Source organism: Alligator mississippiensis, chromosome 2 (genome assembly GCF_030867095.1).
Source record: "Alligator mississippiensis isolate rAllMis1 chromosome 2, rAllMis1, whole genome shotgun sequence".
NCBI lineage: Eukaryota > Metazoa > Chordata > Crocodylia > Alligatoridae > Alligator > Alligator mississippiensis.
This window is the reverse complement of record NC_081825.1, coordinates 239,657,801-239,677,259: the sequence shown is the minus strand read 5'-3', so window position 1 is coordinate 239,677,259 and position 19,459 is coordinate 239,657,801. Positions and strand designations below refer to the sequence as shown.

At 43.5% G+C, this 19,459-nt stretch overlaps 1 protein-coding gene across 1 annotated transcript in view; it reads left to right on the top strand.

Annotated features, from left to right (window-relative positions):
• Positions 1 to 19,459, top strand: part of ITPKA (inositol-trisphosphate 3-kinase A) — a 58,584-nt gene that overhangs the window by 26,856 nt on the left and 12,269 nt on the right. Inside the window, exons 2-4 of the mRNA XM_019496468.2 lie at positions 11,338 to 11,434; positions 13,991 to 14,204; positions 16,594 to 16,798. Of these exons, the coding sequence (XP_019352013.2) occupies positions 11,338 to 11,434; positions 13,991 to 14,204; positions 16,594 to 16,798 (516 nt within the window). The remainder of the gene's footprint in view (positions 1 to 11,337; positions 11,435 to 13,990; positions 14,205 to 16,593; positions 16,799 to 19,459) is intronic.

Here is a 19,459-nt window from a genome sequence, read left to right as displayed (position 1 = left end):
TGGCTGAGTGCAAAAACCGGAAGCATCAAGGGCTGAGTATCATTTGAGCACCCTTTCTGCTAAGATCTTTACAAGCTGGGTGATGAGAGAGAGGTTAAGGTTAAGATACAGTAACACTTTGTTAGTCGGCCAATTGGAGATACTAATCGGGAAGTGTGTCCCTGTAGTGCACAAGGCTACATTTCCCTCCCCCCGCCTCCCCCAGCCACCTATTCTTTAGGTTTGTGGATTCTCAAAGGCAGGTGTGGACTAAAACCTTCACACCCTCACCAGTACTATTGCAGTATAGGAGTATTCGCTCAGTGGGAGGGCAGCTACCATTGGATCCTTGGAGATTCTTCTTGTGGGATCGGAAGTAAGCATGGTTGGGGTATTAAAAGAGTCCATGCCCTCCCTCCCTCCCCCCTGCGTAGAGAATTATTATCCATCTGTCCTGACTATATTCTCACCCTGGTTGGTGTGAACCACACGGGGAAGCTGCTGATCACTCAATAGATTTAATGTTGTAGCTATTTGCCCAGATTCTCAGCTGGTATAAATTGGCAAAGGTCTGTTGATATCAGTGGAACTACCCTGAGGGGCATCAGCTCCAAGTGCAGCCCTTATCTGTAGCAACATGCATGCTTGCAGGAGGTTTTCTTTTGTCGGGGACCAGGTTCTGTGCCTGGTTCTATGCAGAGGGCAGTAGGTGTAGACCAGTTTTTCTCTGCCTGATTATCTCCTTGCCTGGTGTCAAAGAGTCCCATCATGGTGGACTTCTGGAGAATAATCCTGTCATTTTTGTGTATAATCCATTTCTTCTCCTCTCTGTCCCAGTGATGGAAAAAGAGCACAGCTGATAATAAGATGACAGAGGCCAACCAGTTTGCTGAAAGAGCCTCACCCTCACTTTGGGAATTGGTTCAACTGCTGTGCTCAAAGGCTTCATTTTGAAGGGGTGTGTGAGTGTTTGTTCACATTCTCCTGTCAGAGCTTGCCCCAGTAGCATTCCTTACTCCTTCACTCCCACCCATTGAGAGCTTTGTCTCAGTTGAATCAGAAATGAATCACCAACTAAGTGGGCAGCAGGCTCAGCAGCAAGTAGCTCTTCAGCCAAGAGCTGGGTTGGAAACCTTTAATAAGAGGCCAAAATGGGGGAACTGGTGACTGAGACTAGAAAAACCAGTTCCTTGGGTTGCATCTCCAGGCTTATTTCTTATTTTGGGCATTATTGCTTTAGCTTTGGGACATACTTGCCTTACTTGCTCAGACTTAGGCCTGTTGAATTCATGGGAGCCTTTTGTGTATCCAAGCACAGTATTTATCTCTGATTGTATAGAGGCAGTGCTGCCCCTCAGCAAATAAGGGAGAAGTCACAGATCTCTATTGTGCCCCCTCCTCTTTGCTTCATAGGGGAATGTTTATGTCTTCTAGGCGTCTTCAGATCCCAGGGCACAGAGAGATTTCTAGTTCTAAAAATTTCTGTTTAAGTCTTGATAGACTCCAAGAAAAAGGTTTTTAATGGCTGCTTCTCTAGGTCTTAGAAAACCCATTTCCAGGTGAACATTAATCACCTTACTTGCATATCTGGATTCATAAAATTGTCTTGAGACCTCAATCTGACTTTACAAACTGTCCAGCTCACTAACAGGTCCATAGCTGTTGAGGAAAAATGACCTAATATATGCAAGTGTTCTGGAAGAGAACTGGCTACAGCTTTTGTGTTTTTTCTCTTCCTTGTCACTCATTTGTATGTATGATAGTAGGATTATGAGAATTTTAGAACTTGTGGCTGCTTTCTGTGTCATAGGCAGGTTTTATTTAGGGTCAAGCTAAGTCCCCTTCTGTCTTATCTTTTTGTCCTGCTTCATCACAACTGGAGTGACTAAGAACACTGCAGAAAAACCTGGTTAAATCCCTACTGAGCTGATGTGCAAAGGGACATTGACAGTCTCTGGGGAGGAGGGAGTTGTACAAAATTTAGGAGGGAAGCTGATGAAATGAATGTAGCGTCTGTTTGCGATTCCCAAGGTGAAAAAATACAGGAGTTATTAAATATATTTTTTCTCACCCCAGAAGAAAAGTGGTCCAGAATGAGGCACAGTAGAGATATTTTGAGATGAAATGAACAGAAAGTATTCTGTTTTACTACTGCAGCATGCCCTTGGGCATTTGAAAAGAAGTAGTGTGGTTAAGCCCAAGACACAGAGGCTCAATCCCCTTCTAATACAATTTCAGAGCTTGTAGAGTTGGCTGGAGAAAAGTACTGCATTTCACAGAGATTTTCACTATTTTGTTTCAATTTGGAACAGAACCCCAACATTATGGAAATTGTCCCTGCGAGGGGTGGAGTTATAGTCACGGGACCTGATTGCTTGCTATGTTGTCCAGGGATAGTAGAAATTGGGACATTGGTAGTCTTCCCACTCTGTAGCTGAGGAAGTGGACTGTCAGGATGCGAATCCTGGTTACTTTCTGGACAAATGTCATTTGAAGGCAAACCATCAACTTCTGATTTAAAAAAAAAAAATCTTCTATTACAATGTTTCTCACCAGCTGTAGTTGTATTACTGTAGCATATTGGTCATGGTCACTTGTAGACGGGTAGTTACAACAGTGTAATGAAGTTAGGTTAGTAGTAGCTGTCTCAGCAACAGTCCAGTCAATGGTGACTGTAGATATTGGCAGCTTGGCAGGTATCAGCATCCAGTAGGACATATGATTTATCCTAGTTATTTCTGTAAAAGAACACTTTTGGATAGTGTGGGTCCAATATTTAGGTGGTTAAATTTCCCAGCCCAACGTTATGGTATTAACCTAATGAATGAAAATGATATCCAGGGATTGGAAGTGGAGAATGACAATCAGACAGGTTTCCCTGTCGGAACTGAATAAAATGCCAAAGCTAAACAAACAGCATAAAGGAGGAAAAATAGCTTTCAGAATGATTTAAGTTTGAATGAACTAAAGTTACTAGTTAAGTAGTTGAGAGGTTTTTAGATACAATTATCTGTTTTTTCCAGTTTTGCAAACTTGGTTTTTTAAATCATTATTATTTTTATTCAGTTTTTTGAATAAGGAAATGCACATACAGTAAAAAGTAAATAGAATAAAAACTGTAAAAAGTTCCCGGAGTTCAAAAAAGCTCTACTATTCAACACAAGTATTAATAGAAACTGAATTGTATAGGGTGAGAGCCTGCCTCCTTGGTTCATGGTGAGAAGTAGCTTACATCATGAATAATCTTGTTGATTTCACTGGGACTCCTTGCAGAGTAAGGCATTACTCAGAATGTGTAATAATGGCATTAGTCTGCCCCATAATGAGTATGGAGGAGAAAAAGTGAGGGATGTAGAAAAGAAAGACCAAATAATACAAGGAATGGCATTGAAGAATGAGTAATATTGTATATAGAATTGATCGCCAAATGCAATCATACTCTTCATCACTTTGTGACTTACTCATTACCTACTGGAACAGAGTTTCAGTTAATGGTCTAATCTACTCTTTTATGTTACATTTTTCAGTATTAGAGTTGTTGTTTTGCATTCACATGGCCAACTCTAAAGATGTATGTGGGTAGATTAACCTCCTACATGCTCATTCAGTTGTACCAGCTCTACTGAACCTGCCAGCAAGGGGTCTACTCAGTGCCAGCTATGCTGTTGGTTTGCATTTTGTGGACTTCCGCCTCTTAAGAATTAACACAAGGCCAGCACTGTAATTTGTTGACAATTATTGGTCCTGATCCTGCCTCTGGATCCACGCAATAATACCCCCATGCCCTACTGGAGTCAGTGGGACTCTGTGTGGGCACTGAGGACCACCTGCAGGGATCCAATTGCAGGACCCAACCTTCACAGTGACAGTTTCAGCCCCAATACTGTAAAGAAGTGAACACAATAATAGATTATGACGACTGACAATTAAGCTCAGTCTCTTTCTGTAAAGCTTTTTAAAGGAAAGATTATAAAGAAAATTCTCCCCCTTCCCTTTGTTTCTTGCTGTCATAATAGTTCTTTGTGGGCTTGCGTAGGCTTGTACTACTTAGCATGAGTGCTCAGAGAAGAAAAACAACAGGTTCTTGCACAAAACAACTACTGAGGTTGTCTTGGGAAAGGGATCCAAGGGTCAGTGTTTGCTGCAGCCTTGCAAAATTGCTGTGAACATTTACCAGCTCAGGCAAAAGAGCACTTCTCCTCCCTGCTGCTGATAATGGAGAAATGAATGTCTGAAGGGGCTTGGTCATTTTATGAGTCATATATCTCTCTGATATGTTAATTTATAATAATTTTGCGCAGCATCTAATAATATTAATACTGACAGATCTTGGAGGACGGGAAAGTATTTGCCCTCTCTGCCCTAATGTCTTCTGCAGCTTCCTGATATTGGGATGTTTTGGGTTACTCCAAAATTTAGGAAGTTTGGCAGGGTACGTAGACATACAAGCAGAGGACCTTAACACAGGGATCACTCCTGAAGAAAGCTATCCAATGGCCATCAGTGTTCTCACTGTGGCTTCAGAATGATTTAGGCCAGTGGTGCTCAGCTTTTCAGTTGTGCATGCTGGATGAGTGCCATGGGGCTGATATGTGGCCCAGATCCCTCTCAGGATCAGCATGTGGGTTTGGGCCCCATGCTGCCTCAGCCTTGCCCTGTGAACCTGGATCAGGCTGTATGCCACTGTGGCCCAGCCCTATGTGTCCAGATTGGGTCCCATGCTGCCTTTGTCCAGCCCTACATGCCTGTTTTGAGCTCTGCGTTCTGGGATCTGGCCCAGCCTTGCATGCCCAGATCTGGTCTCTCACTGTCCCAGCCCCATGCACCCAATCTAGTGCACAGGACCACACTTTCTTGCCTGCTGTGCTTCCCACCGGTCCCAACTTTGGCAGTAGGGGAGCTGCAGTTAACGTTGTTACAGCTTCCCTGCCACCAAATTTCCGGAACCTTGGGGAGCTTGGGAGTCCGGGTGGTATGGCTCCGCAGGCCAGATCCAGTCCACAGGCTGGTGGTTGGGCACCCCTGGCTTAGGCTTAACAATGAAGGCTGGCTGCACTGAGGGATGAGTAGGCATGAAATGTCATTTCCTGTCCCGTTTGGTCAATGCCATGTCAGAACATTTTAGTACCAGCATAAAGCAAGCCTGTCGTGTCCCATGTTTGGAAATGTGCCTTCCTTCAGCACTTTTTCATATTCTTAAGGGCCTTAAATATTAGAGATGATGCAGAACAGGCCAGCATGAGAAGGAGTAGATCAGAGCAACATTTGCTGAATGTACTTTCTCATCCTGAGAGTGGTTAAGCATTGGAACTGGCTATCTAGAGAGGTTGTGGAGTCTCCATCCTTGGAAACTTTTAAGAGCAAGTTAGACAAGGTTCTTTGCATGAATCTGATATCTTTTATTAGGCTAACTTAAATAGTTGGAAAACAATTATTAAGCAAGCTTTCAGGTTCAAAAACCCTTCGTCAGGCTAAGGAAGTTTCAGCAGTTGATGTGTGCTCTTCCTGGATGGAATGAAAAGTAAAGAAGCCAGCGGCTGGGCTGGTATGCATACAAGACAGGTAGTCAGTGAAAATGTAGATTGAGGAGTCAATGGGGGAGAGACAGGCTGGGGAGAGGGGGGAAGAGAGAGAAGGGGGACTGACTACTTGTCTTGTATGCCTACAGCCCAGCCGCTGGCTTCTTTACTTTTCATTCCATCCAGGAAGAGCACACACCAGCTACTGAAACTTTCTTAGCCTGATGAAGGGTTTTTGAACCCAAAAGCTTGCTTAATTGCTTTCCAACTATTTAAGTTGATCTAATAAAAGATATCAGATTCACCCAAAGAATCTTGTCTGCCTATGTCCTTAGACCAACACTGATACAACGTACACCCCTGTAAGAGCAAGTTAGACACTTGACTAGGATGATTTAGTCAAGGATGGTCCTGCCTTGAATAAAGGGCTTGGTTAGATTACCTCCTGAGGTCCCTTCCAGCCCTATTTTCCTATGATTCTGCTGCTGCTTATTTGTTACATTGACATGATGATTTCTTCTCATAGCTAGTCTTGGCGCCATTGGAGTGTCCTGTGTTGCAAAGGCTGCCCCTTCAGGTGGTTTCAGAATACTTGGTACTTGCAGGAAATAGGCTTTTATCCCTCCTTACCATTCTTATACCTTCTGTGCCACTGTTATGGTCACCATGCTGTATCTAAGAATTCTATACTTTCCCCCTCCCTCTGTCTCAAGTTTCCTATCACCATGATAAATGGGTAAAATCTGTCGTCTTGGGTCATCCAACTCAATCATATTATGGGCAACCTTGCTTTATTGACCAATTCCTGTGTATTACTTATGACAAGTTACTATGGGAGCTATAGTTGGTTGGAAAATAAAAAGATATTTTGTTGAAAAATAGAAAAAAATCCAGAAAATATATGAAAAAAATTCCGGTGTTCTTTAAGTGCCTCTTTTTGAGGCTATGTAGGTACCCTACATCAGTATATAACCATTTCACATATATTAATTCTGTTGTTGTATGTTAGGTATTTTATTTTGTAAATGTTGCGTAGTTATGTTGTTGATCACATGAATATTGTAAAGGGGTCATGGTTTCCATTGTTCAAGTCATACAGCTATAGGGAAATTCTTGGAATATGTGTTGGTAGCACAGCATATTGGCCAGGAATCTAGAAGAAATGTTGGATAATGTGATATAGATGGAGCAAGAAAGTCTATTTGTAGGCAGTAGCTACATTCTGCTTTTCCATTGCTACATGAAGCTGTGGCTTGAAAATCTGATAAAGTCATTGCTAACAAAGAGGAAGAGATCCTGCTTTAGAAATAGAAGTGAGACAGTTTCCTCCCACAACAAGCACAAAAACACTTCATCCTCCCACTCGCACCAAGACTCCAAGAGTGCACAACCCTACCAGTGTGGCAGAGCCTTAAGAGAAATTGAGATCCTTAGAAATTCCAGTGAGAAAATAAAAATAAGAGGGAATCTGCTAAACACTTAATCATTGTAAGATGTAGAGATACATCTACATTCCATAGTAGTGGCCCTTTCCTTGATTGCTGGATCATCAGGTTTTTATTTTACTGAGAAGGATGTCTGCAATCAGTTGAAGGGTAGATTCTCATTGCAGGAGTATTTCTAACATATGTATCAAAATCAGCCCTAGCCAAGATGAGTGTGGCTGCTATTGAAGTCAACAAGAGCTATGTCTGCTTTGTGGTAAGGCAGAATTTAGTCCACTGTCTATCACAGTATAAGCATAAACTACAGCTTTTTAGAGCCAGGTGGGAGGCAGGAGGAGGGAAAGCCACTCTGTGCATTGACAGCTGACATAAGTTCCTAGAAAAGTTATGCTTCTCATCACTTTGGATACCACATGTTTTATGAATCATTAGCAGGCAGACAGGATTTGGTATGTTAACTTCTATCCTGGGAATATTTATGGTAGGGATTCAGGGCACTGGAAGAAGGGGAAATGTAATGTTATACTGAGCTGAGAAAGCAGAGATGGATCCATAAGCTTAATTTCTGTAGGACCTGAATCCAACAAACACTGTTCAGAATGATCCTTGATTCTGACTGTTCTGTAAGTAATCTGGGATCCTGGGCATCTCTAGTGCAAGCAGAAGAGTAGTTGTCTTTCCTGAGAGTGCTGATGGACTTCTGCTATCTGGAAAGCAGATGCTATAGCAAAAGATGGTATGCCACCTACTTAGAATAATATTTATGTTTGCATGGCAGTTTTCGTTCAGAAGGATATCGCAGCAATTTATGGACTATACAGAAAAATCACTTCCTTTGCTACTCGGCCACCTATGGGATAGAATCCAACAGCTGTCTAATGCCACATAGCAGGACTCTATAATAGTATAGGCAGACCATGAAGAACATGACATCCACTGGAAATTTCTGGGGGATTTAGACCTCCTTTGTGTTGTAATGATCCTAACTGGAATTTGTCTATCACACTGAGCCTAACGCCCCTGCTTTTGGATTAGATTCTATTTGGAGTTTTGTGATTCTAAATTGCCAAGACCTTATATTACAATGTCCTCTGAAAAGCAGTACGTGTAGCAATATGATGTCCTTTAATGCTATCCTGGCATGTTCTTCCATTACTGATTAAAGACGTGTATATGAGAGAGTTTTCCAGTTACACTGGTAAACTTTATACTGGTAGGTAAGCCACTAAAGTCACATCAGTATAACTCCTGAAGAGCAGCTTATCTTGTTGAGTTTAAACCGTTTCCAAAGTAGTACAAGATATAAACAAAGAAAAAATGAGCACCTGTATGAGACTAAGAATGTCCACATTGAAAGGACATTCACACATCTGAAAGGTTACAGTTGTGTAACTACTTCTAATTCATACCTCCCCTTATACCAGTATAAGCTGACAGTGTCTTAGAAGAAAATGTCACCTGCTGCATTGCTCACACTGCTTCCTGCTCCACTTTAAGCCATCCCTAGAGTCCTCCCATTCATGTATTGATCACAAATATGTCAAAAGGCATCTGTGGGGTAGACTGAACAGGCCAGATTCTGATTGAGGAGTTATATTCTGCCTATGGGTTATTTTCTTGTGGTTTCAGTTTTTGCATTCTTGGTTTCCTGGGATTTTAGAAATAAGAGGTGGAAAAAAGGCCTGTTAGAACATCAGACCAGTCCCCTACAAGTAGAGGAAAAAAATCCTCTGAATGAGGATGGGGATTTTAAGTATGAGATTTTTCTAAAGTGTTCCACGCTGACCGTTTGTTCCCAATGAAGTCAGTGTTATCTGTTGACTTTGATAGCACAGAATTAGACCTGTGCTGGGCACTTTTGAAAATCCTGATCTTAGCCCTCAATATTTATTTGTTGGTTGATTGGCCTGCGGGTTGTCAAACAGTGCTGAGCTTCTCTGAGCAGTGGCTTCATTTCAGGGGCATGTACATGATTTTGGTATATCTATATTAAGTTTTGTGTAACATTTTGGGATCCTTCCGGATGAAAAGTACTGTGTAAATGTTACTTTGCATTATTATTCATATTAACCTTGGTTTCAGTTCCAGAAGGGGAGACCTTTCCCCACCTTCTGTTTTTAAAGGTTACTTTTCCTTTGTTAGTCCACTCAGCAGCTGCTGTTTCGACTTCAGCCTACAGAAGTTTATAAAACAGAGGAGATGCAGCAACTAGAGGTGTGGTGGCAAGGAACCAGTGCCCAGTCTTGTTAACATATAACTAAGTTGGGGATTGAGGGGTGGGGAGAGGAGAGGAGGAGGAGGGAGATTGAAGAAAGCTCCGTTCCCCAGAAAAAATGCCATACTATACTTTTTACCAGAGAGGACCTGGATGACCCCAGAACTGAATAAGGGTAGCAGGAAATCTGAAATTCTACAGGAATCACAATGTGAATCACCTGCAGGTTTGGACAGTGCTGTCAGTTGCATGAGACACAGGTTACATGAGACACCCTGTGAGAGGGAGACTGTTTGTTTGCTTTTTGCAAACACCCAAGCAGGTTTGTGTGTGCATTCAAGAGTCTGCTTTCTCTGACTGACACTGGAGGCCCAAAGGCTTGAAGCATGCCTGGGAGGGGAAGTTTTATAGGTTCTGTCCCCTTGCTCCTTCTGTGTGTGCTCCCCATGCTGTTTATGCATTTTTGCCTTGAGTAGTCATTAGATAAAATTCAGAAACAGCACTGGGAACATGATCCAGAACCAAGGTCTCCCTCCCTCCCAAGCCAGTGCCCTCCTTCTTGGGTCACAGTCACGCTCCCTCCTTCACATTTTCTTTTTGGCTTCATGGCTTTTTTTATTCTTGGATGTTTAAATGAACCAGCTTCAACACAAGAAGTAGAAGGTACTCTAGCTCCTGCCTAGAGCATGGTCTTGAGGTTGGAGCTCTTTGCTGGGAAGTAGGAGATGTGGGTTAAACCCCTCCTTGGTTGAAGAGGGCCTAGAACCCAAGTCTTCCATTCCCTGGGCAAGTGCCCAAAACACTAGACCTTTGGGTGGGTCCAACCTTAAAATGTGGGTGGGTGCTCCTCCTGTCAGACCATTTCTATTTTTCATAGGTGCTCAGAATGCCAAAATGAGAATATAAAGAATCTTGGTAGTTGTTGTGTAGGGTAGGTTAGGATTGCGTTCAGTTACACCCCAGGGAATTAGGCAGTTATGCGCCCGTGTAATTTTGTGCAAGAAACATATAACTGCGCATAATCGCATAATATCACGTAATTCCCTGGAGTGTAGGTAGTGAGTAGGAAGGGGAGCTCTTGCCTGCAGGAGGGGTGGGTGGGCATGGGTGTGTGTGTGTGTGTGTGTGGGGTTTGTGTGTGGGTGTGGGCCCCCTCCCACACTCCCCACCCCATGGTACACAGCCCTTGCTGTTGGTAGCAGCAGGTGGCAGACCCTCAGGGTGCTCCCAGACGGGGCAGGCAGAGACCCCAGTGGTGCCTGGGTCTGGCGAATCTGGGGGAGCTACACGTGGCTCATGCCTGCAGTACTGCGAGCCCCATGTGCTGGCATGGAGCCAGCCTGATTTGGACCAAAGCTGCATGTCATCTGGCTCCGTGCTGCCATGTGCAGCCCCTGGCCACACTCCAGCGGGGGGCTCCACCTGCTGTGGCCAGGAGTGCCCCGAGGGCCTGCTGCTGCCACTGGCACAGGAGGTGTGTAGCAGCAGGGGCTGGTGTGTGGCCACAGGCCCTGTGCTTGGGGCGGGGAGGTGGTGGGGGTTGTGTGGAGGGGGAGGTGGGGGGTGTTTAACAGGGGAGCTGTACACAGGGGACCCACACCCACCCACAAACCCCCCACAAATCCCACCACACAACCCACCCCCACCCCACAACCAGGTACTTGCATATATTTCTAAAGAAGGTTTGAATCGTGTTATATTTAGTTTAACTTGTGGGGGAAAAAAAAGTAATTTTGCATAATTTTGAATTTTTCTTTGTATAATTCCCTCAGGTGTATTCAGTAATTGAGGTGCTTAAAAGCAATTTAAGTGCCCTCTTGAGGTTGATTTAGGATTTGGACCTAAGAAAGCGCAGCTCAGCTGTGTGCAGACATATACTAAGTGCACCACAGAAGGCCTCTTTATTTCCTCTTGGCAGACTTGTTATGGTTGGAAGGACAGTACTTTTTTATATGTTCATTGCATCTTTTGATCATGTAAAATGCGATATCTGCCTTCTTAATGGGAATCATACTGGATGTAATGCCAGGGCTCCCTGGGGGGCTAACAGGACTTGCTGAGCAGGCAGTGCATGACAGATAAACAATCTGGACAGTATGCGCACTGATTATCTCCCTGGTGTGGGGAATATGAAGATTGTCTTCTTTCAATGTATTTTTTTTCTGTTCTTGTATTCCAGAAAAAATCATGGCAGACTATTAAAACTATGGTCAACTTGCCAGTCATCAGCCCCTTCAAGAAGCGCTACTCCTGGGTGCAGCTGGCTGGACACACAGGTGAGAGATGTATCTCTAGCTCTTTTTTGCCCTGCAGCAAAGAGAATATCACAAAGTACTGAGGTGTAATGCCAGGTTTTCCTCAGCCTCTGTGGGTTTGTGTGCGGATTTGAAGTGGTTTTGCAGGAGTGATTTCACCTTAGATAAATCTGGCAGCATCTGGAGCCCACATAAGACTGCAGAGTAAAATAATTCTTCTTTCAGAAGTCCAGTGTCACATCTCCCGACTGGAAAAAAAACAAGTTTAGCAATGAGCAACTTTGTGGAGAGGCTAGGCTTAAAGGGTTGGCACCAAAAGCATTTGTATCTTCTACCTACCCACCTCATAGTATGTTGGGAGTGAACTCAGCAAGAATTTGAAACCATGCTGCTTCCCTAGTGGGCTACTCTCATTTCTCAAAGAAGTAACCAGAGCACTTGTTAGGAATATAGGACTGGAAGGGACTTCTTGAGTCACCAAGTCTGATTCCCTGTGATCACAGGCAGCCATATAACAAACCTTTGTCCAGAAGGGCTTGCAAAAACAGTCCCTTCTGCACACATGGCCACAGAGCACCTGATGGCATACTGTAGTGTTTTTTGTTGGAGGAACAGTGCTGAATAGACAAGGGCTCCACCCACACCTGCCCCAGTCTTACCTCCAGCTTGTCTTTGGGGCTGTCTTTGGAGTGAGGGTAAAGATTTCCATTCATGTATTTCTGTATTTCAGATGGTTTATGAAGGCCTTTTTAGTTCCACCTAAAAACTGTATCTGAACATAAAACCTTCAGTGGAAAATGAACCTGGTGAAAAACAAGTCTGTGTGGGTGTTTGTATTGAGAGTCTGTATCATTCATGCATCTCTGTGAAAGTGTGGGGAGCTGCTCAGGGGCAGTAATAAGGGGCTACTCAGGCAGACTGAGCCTAATGTAAACTATAAAGATTGAAAGAAGTGCCCCTGGGTCAGGTCTTATAGCACTCTTAAGCAGAACAAGAAGGTTCTGTCATCTTTGTTCCCTGATTGTGCTGTGCCGCCGCGCACCCCCCTGATTTCTGTGGGATGCAGGGCACAGGACTGCATGGCTGTATTACTGACCATGTGTGCATGCATGGCAGAGTTGACAACTCTGAATCTATTACAAGAAGTTCCTGAATGCAAACATGCCCGCATGCTTGCGTATGTCAATTATGAATTAAGGTGTGTAGACTTTAAGTCAGGAAGGCAAATGTACATTACTATTACATTTAAAAACCCCACTGGACTACTATATATATCAGATTCAACATTTAATATTTATTTTAATGAATACCCTATCATTTATCTCCTGGGTATCTGTCAGCAGTCTCCTGGAGATGTATATCTAATTCCTGGAGACTCCAGGGCAATCCTGGAGGGTTGATAACCCTAGTGTGCACACATGTGGTGCTCCATGTCTCTGATTGCCCTCCCTTGCTCCCCCCAGCCCCAAGCAGCTCCTTGCAGGGTGGAACTCTGCCAGCCTGCAAGGGGAAAATACAAGTTTTTCTCCTTTAAAGGGGAATGGAAAACCCGGATCCCTGGAGATCAGGAACCTGCTTGAGTTCCCTGTATCTGGTTTTCTGAAAGTGGATTTGGTCCATCATTTAAAGTCAGTGTTCTCCACTTTGAGGAGCACTCCATAAGTTATAACACAGGATACCAGCACTACCAGAGGCTGTTGGGGATTAAAAATATTATGGGGTATAGCCAGGAAAGACCAGTTGCTGGTGATGGAATATGTAGGGTGTTGGTATGATAAAGTTGGAGTGTGAAGCATAGGTTTAACACAGGCTTTAACTCTAGGGGCATAACCTGCATCTCTGGGTGAAAAATGGACTCTCCTTTAAGAGTTACTACAATGCTGCAGGACTGGAGAGTGACTTCCATTTCTGGAGTCTAATCGCTGCCAATCACAACCTTAGCACACTGCAGTTGCCACTGCATGCCATTCAAACCTAGATTGTAAAACAATTGAGCTCCAGTTTGCACCTGCAGATTAGTGAGGCTCCAGAGGAGCTGCAGTACCTGGGTGGGGAGGCGGGGGATGAAAAGTTCAGTGCTTGGCTTGAAGCCCTGGATCTCTGTTTAATGATCAGCAACTGATCTCCACCACTTGGCTACGCACAAACGCAGCAGGTACAACCTGGGACGGGTTTCAGGAGCGTAGCCAACATTGGTGGCATTTCATAGCTTTAAAAATAGCCTGCTGTCAACATTAATGAAGTCTGGACCATTATACTCCCAGTGCATTTTAATGCAGCTAAATATGTTAATATCCTTATGAATACTTTAGCATTATAAAAAAAGAAATGTGGCCTGGCTCAGCTCTGTTTCTTGGTAGCCATAAATTCTTGTATGGGATCCTATCCAAATGAATTTTCACAGTCAAAAACTACATTGCAGTGTGTGGTTTTTGTTTTCTTTCAAAGAGTGTGTTATCTTTTCCATGCAGGGGAAACTTTTATCTGGTGCATGATAGAGAAGTGGGTGAAGGGTGAGGGCAGGTGTTTTCCTCTTCCACAAACTGGTCTTCTCAGTGTGTGTGTTTGGTTTTGCAGGCAGCTTCAAAGCAGCTGATAGTGGAACTATTCTGAAGCGCTTCTCTGAGAATGAGAAGGAGTGTTTTGAGCGACTGATGAAAGATCTCCTGTGCTCCTGTGTCCCTGCCTTCCATGGCATGGTGGAGAGAGATGGCGAGAGCTACATTCAATTGGATGACCTGCTTAATGAGTTTGAAGGGCCTTGTGTAATGGACTGTAAAATGGGGATCAGGTGGGAGACATGAAAATGAACCTTTTTTTTTTCCATTTAATTAATTTGAAGAATGGATGTGATGGTATTGATGTGCCTGGTAGATTAAGTACTCACTTTGGGTGACCAGTCTAGATAGAGGTCCTGCTAGTGACCTGCATTCATTTCTTTTCTGTCTGCAACACATTGTCAACTCCCTACATAGGACTGTCCACCCCATGCCAAGAGTAGGGTCATTCTGTAACAGTATGAAGGGAGTTCATATTGCAGCTGTCTAATTGTACTTGGCTTTTGGAGACTGAAATATCAAGATTCTTGGATGCTGCTTGGGTGAAATCTGAAGTTGGGTTGATTCAAGGCAAGCTTGCTTTGCACCTGCCTCATATTACTTGGCTTGTGAAGAGTAAAGATAAAAAAAGAAAAAAATAGATGATTTGACTGAGTCACTGTCAATTCATTAATCTTTGAGAACACACAGTCATTGAGAAAACAAAGAGTAAAATTCCCTTCCTCAAACATGAGTAACTAACAAACAACGTGGCAGTCCATTTCTAGAGCTCAAATGAGTCCGGTGACTGCAATGATTCCTGCTGTGGCAGACGCCCATTAGCCAACCCCAAGGCTCAGAGATCACTAGCATGAATCCCTTTGCCATCCTGGTATTTCTGCTGCTGCTTGCCATGTTCTTCAGAATATCAGCTTGTGTATTAAAAAAGTAATTTTTTTGGTTTTTGTGTTATGAAGAAAGCCTCAAAAATGTGAGCCATATGTTGATAATAAATAGGTGATCTGCAGAGAACTTGGATCAATAGATCTGGGAGTTGTGAACTAGGGCTTACTCAGATGCTCCATGGCAGTGATGTAGATGACATTGTTAATCATTTCCTCCTTGAGCTCATCTTTGCTCAACTTTTTCTCCTTGAGTTACTGGATTATCTGTAAATGTGAAGTATCTAACACATGGGGAGTGTATGTCAGCCTTCACAAGCAGGTTAAGTATCTCAAGGAAGCTGTTAATGTGTTACCTTGAGGTAAAGACATCTAGTGCAGACCTGCCCACAATGAAGAAGGGGGAGATTTATGCCACCCCCTTGAAGGAGGAGTCAAGCCCAAAACACACAGCCCCTGGACATATTTAAGGAGTGCTGAGGGAGAAGACAGCTCAGCATATCCACTAAGGCATTGAGGTCATTCACAGTCCTATTTTGAATAACTTCTTGATCAACAGTGAGTGGCAACTCCCTCATGCTGAACATAGTTTACAGGTGGAGCTTGGAAATTAGCTGCAGGGCTTTTTCTATATGCTGTTTGAAATGTACAGCTTCAACTGGCTTCAGCGGCCTGGAAAACCAACTGTAACTCTGAGCTGAGAGAGGTTTTCAGTAGGGCTGTGTGAAGCTTTGGTTGCTGATTCGATTCAGAGGAGATTTGGCTCAATTTTGGTGACCGAATCTCTGAATCCGAATCAAATCAAGAGACCCATTAATCTGTCCAAATCAAATAGGAAGCTTCCTGTCCACTTCTGGATCTGGTGCTGAGCATGCTCTTGTGGGACACTCCATCTGCCCCCACCCATCTTGGTGTTCATGAGCCACACCCGGTACCTCAAGGTGCATAGAAACAACATATAAAGCTGTGTCTATGGCCAAATCGCTGATTCAGAGAATCAGCATCAAATCTTCAGATTCAGCTGAATCAAATCAGGACAGTGAACCAAATCAGCTAATCGAATCACTGTCCCCTGAATCGGGCCAAATCCAAATTGAATATAGGAAACCCTCGCTATTTGAGGCTTCGGCATTCATGGTTTTAAATATTTGCGAATGCCAAACCCACATTTTAAATACACTTTGTACACTTAAAGGAGTTCCTTGGTGCTTACTGCCACCAGGCTTCTGCTGCTGCGCTCCCGCCATTGCTGCCGGAGCCGTGCCCACCCCAGCCACTGGGGGCACTGCATTCATGAACACAGTGCCTTATTTGTGGATTTTGTCATTCGCGGGGATCACAAGAATGTAGCCCCCGTGAATGGCGAGGGTCACCTGTACTGCCTGCTTTGCATAGCCCTAGTTTTCAGGTTCTCTTAGACATCCCTTCTTGGCGCTATTGCATTTGAACTATCTGAGATTTGCTGTGATGAGACCATCCTGTGTCATGGTGCAGAATTGGAATCAAGCATTTATCCCACAGTATAAGCAGGAGATGAAAGTTGTAGTTAGAAGGCAACAGTAAGAGCAAGGACTGAGAATTGGCATTATAGAGTCTGCCATTGACTCGTTAAGTAACCTTGGGCAAGTCATTTGGTTCTTGTTTCTTAGTTTCCCTCTCTTTAAAATGGGGGTGATGATAATTCTTAGCTTTCTCGCATGTGTGCAGGGAGTTATCAGTCTTGCTGCCTCTGTTTTTACAGGACATACCTAGAGGAGGAGTTGACTAAAGCTCGTGAAAAGCCAAAGCTCCGTAAGGACATGTACAAGAAAATGATTGAAGTGGACCCTCTCGCACCCACAGCTGAGGAGAACGCACAGCATGCTGTGACCAAGCCTCGTTACATGCAGTGGAGGGAGACCATCAGCTCCAGTGCCAACCTGGGCTTCAGGATTGAAGGGATTAAGGTGAGCAGACTCAGCTTTTTGCCTGCTCTGATGATTAATCAACATGTCGTTATGCAGCATCAGCCTAGTTGCTAAAAAGATAAAGTGAGACTTTATTAGCTGGAGTCATACTGGCTTTTTTTTTCTTTTTTCTTTTGTGGCTTTTTAGCTTCTATGGTAAATGTAAGAAAAGCATCATGAGACGTGAAAAACACCAAACCCACCAGAAGCACATTAACCACACTGTGAACAACAACAGGAACATTATAAAGTGAAACCAGATAGCTCTGCGCTGTAAACAGAATGAAAGTGAAATCAGTGTGGGGGAATTCTGAACTGATGGACTGCTGTCCTCCCTTGCTGCACAGCAATTACCTTCTCCCACAAGCCACCCTGAAAGCACACCGCTTTATTCTGAGGAAATTAGAGGGAAGCAGTTATTCCCATGTTGCTGATGTAATTGGAAAATATTAGCATGACATGATGTAACTTTCTTGGAATCTAGGCATCCCCTTCTTCAGGAATTGAAGCTGTTAGGTATTGGAAAAGTAGACCCAGTAAAGGTGAATATGTAGGCACATCTGTAACACAGTCCTCTCCTTCCCTGAGACAAACGGGTGTCCATCCATATAGGCCATTATGTTACTTTAGAGTCTAGAAGAACCCAGGCAATCTACACTGTCAGGTCTTTAAGCCATCATGTTTCCCCTGCTTATACCCCGCAGGAGTATCAGATGGGTAGCTTCAGAACAAGGTTCCTTCCTGGCTTCCAGGCACTGGTGATATCTGGCTGAGTTACTTAAGAGTGGACCCAGAGGCAGGCCTCTGTCATTTTCCTCATCTAGCTGGTATAGACTGATTTCTTCTGAGGTTGAACTGGTTTTCTGGACTACTTTGGATTCTTTCCTATGGCCAGATATGGTCTGATGTGATGACTGTCTTCTGCAGGACAAATGGATGCTCAGTCCTGTACCTCACGTGAACACTGACAATAATTTATTTTTAAAAATTTTAAGGTAACATGTAAATGACTCTCCGTGGTGAGATGGTCACTGTCTATCAGGGTTTATCACCCTCTGCTGTACAGTTTGACTCCAGGGCATTTACCAAATCATGTCCCCACTATATAACAGTTTATAGATTTCATGTGTTTAGTTAAGATAATGGAAGTGGGATTTCTGGTCTAACCCTGCTTTGGCTTTTGAAGCCTAGGTGGATGAAGGACGAATAAACAAAAACAAAAGGGCATGATAAAGTCCTTTTAGCTACCCATTTTTCTGTCTTGCCAGTGCTTTCTTCCTTCTACATTCACAATCTACCCTGATTAAGTCCCCCAGCTTGTGCAGTGGTAGGCTTTTCCACACTGCTCTGCCCAACTGGCTTAGGACTGAGTATGCCCCTTCAGAAGTGACTTGGTGGTGGATTCTTCTCTTGATGCAGGGCTTGTGCGCTTGATTACTGGGAGGAAATTTTGGGACTTGCATCTCTTCTCAGATGCTTTTTATGAGTTTAAATTCTTTGTGATTAACCTTTTACCACTTGGCATCTAATAATGTTGCCAGTTGTCTTTAAAAAAGGGGTTAAGGAGGGACCTTGAGAGGTCATTTTGTCCATCTTGCTGCCCTAAGGCAGGATCAGCCAAACCTAAATGGACTCCTGACAGGTTTGTCTAACCTGTTTTTAAAAACCTCCAGTGATTGAAATTATACAACTTCCCTAATTAATCTGTTCAAGGGCTTAAATATCAATCCAAAATGTCTGTTGCTGCAGTTTAAGCCCCTTATTTGTCCTGTCCCCAGTGAACCTAGAGAACAGTTTAGTATTTTCCTTTTTGCAGCCATCTTACATATTTGAAGATGCAACAAAGGTCTTCCCTAGTCTGTCTGTCTTAAGGATAAACAAGCCAAATTCTTCCAGACTTCCCTCTATAAATCATACTTCCTAGACCTGTAATCAGTTTTTGTTGCTTCATCTGGAATTTCTCTGATTGATCTGTATCTTTGCTGAAGTGTGGTGTCCAAAACCGAACACCGTGCTCTAGCTGAGGCCTTACCAGCGCAGAGTAGAATGCATTGATTACTCTCTTTTTTGTTTAGGTATTCCTGTATGTTTGCTTTTTTGCCACGTGTTGCTACTAACTTGTATTCAGTTTGTGACCCACTATAATTCCTGTTGGTTTTTTTCCTGAGGAGCTGCTTCCCAATAAGCCATTTCCCTGTTTTTTATTAGTACTGTTGACTGTTTCTGATTGCGATACCATGTACTTGTTCTTATTGAATTGCATCTTCTTTGAAAAAAATTCTCCCAATTCCCATTTGAACTCAATCTTTAGTTCTCTGGGATGCAAGTGATATCATTTTTGTATGTGTTATCTTTGCAGATATGGCAACTGTGTTCAGTGCATTTTGGTCACTGCATATGATATGCGATGCTGCTTATACTGGACCTTGGTATATGACTGGAACTGTGGGAGCAAGGAGCTGCATAATTGCTGTTCCTCTGCACAGGGAATCAAAGGGGATGCTCAGTTTGCTCCTGGTGTTAGTTCTTAAACATCTTGCTGGCTGATTTTGTAGAATCATGCAGAAGTAGCTCTGGAAGGGACCTGCAGAGGTCATCTTGTCCAGCCATCCTGCCTGAAGCAGGATTGTCTCTATCCAAACCATCCTATACAATGCATAA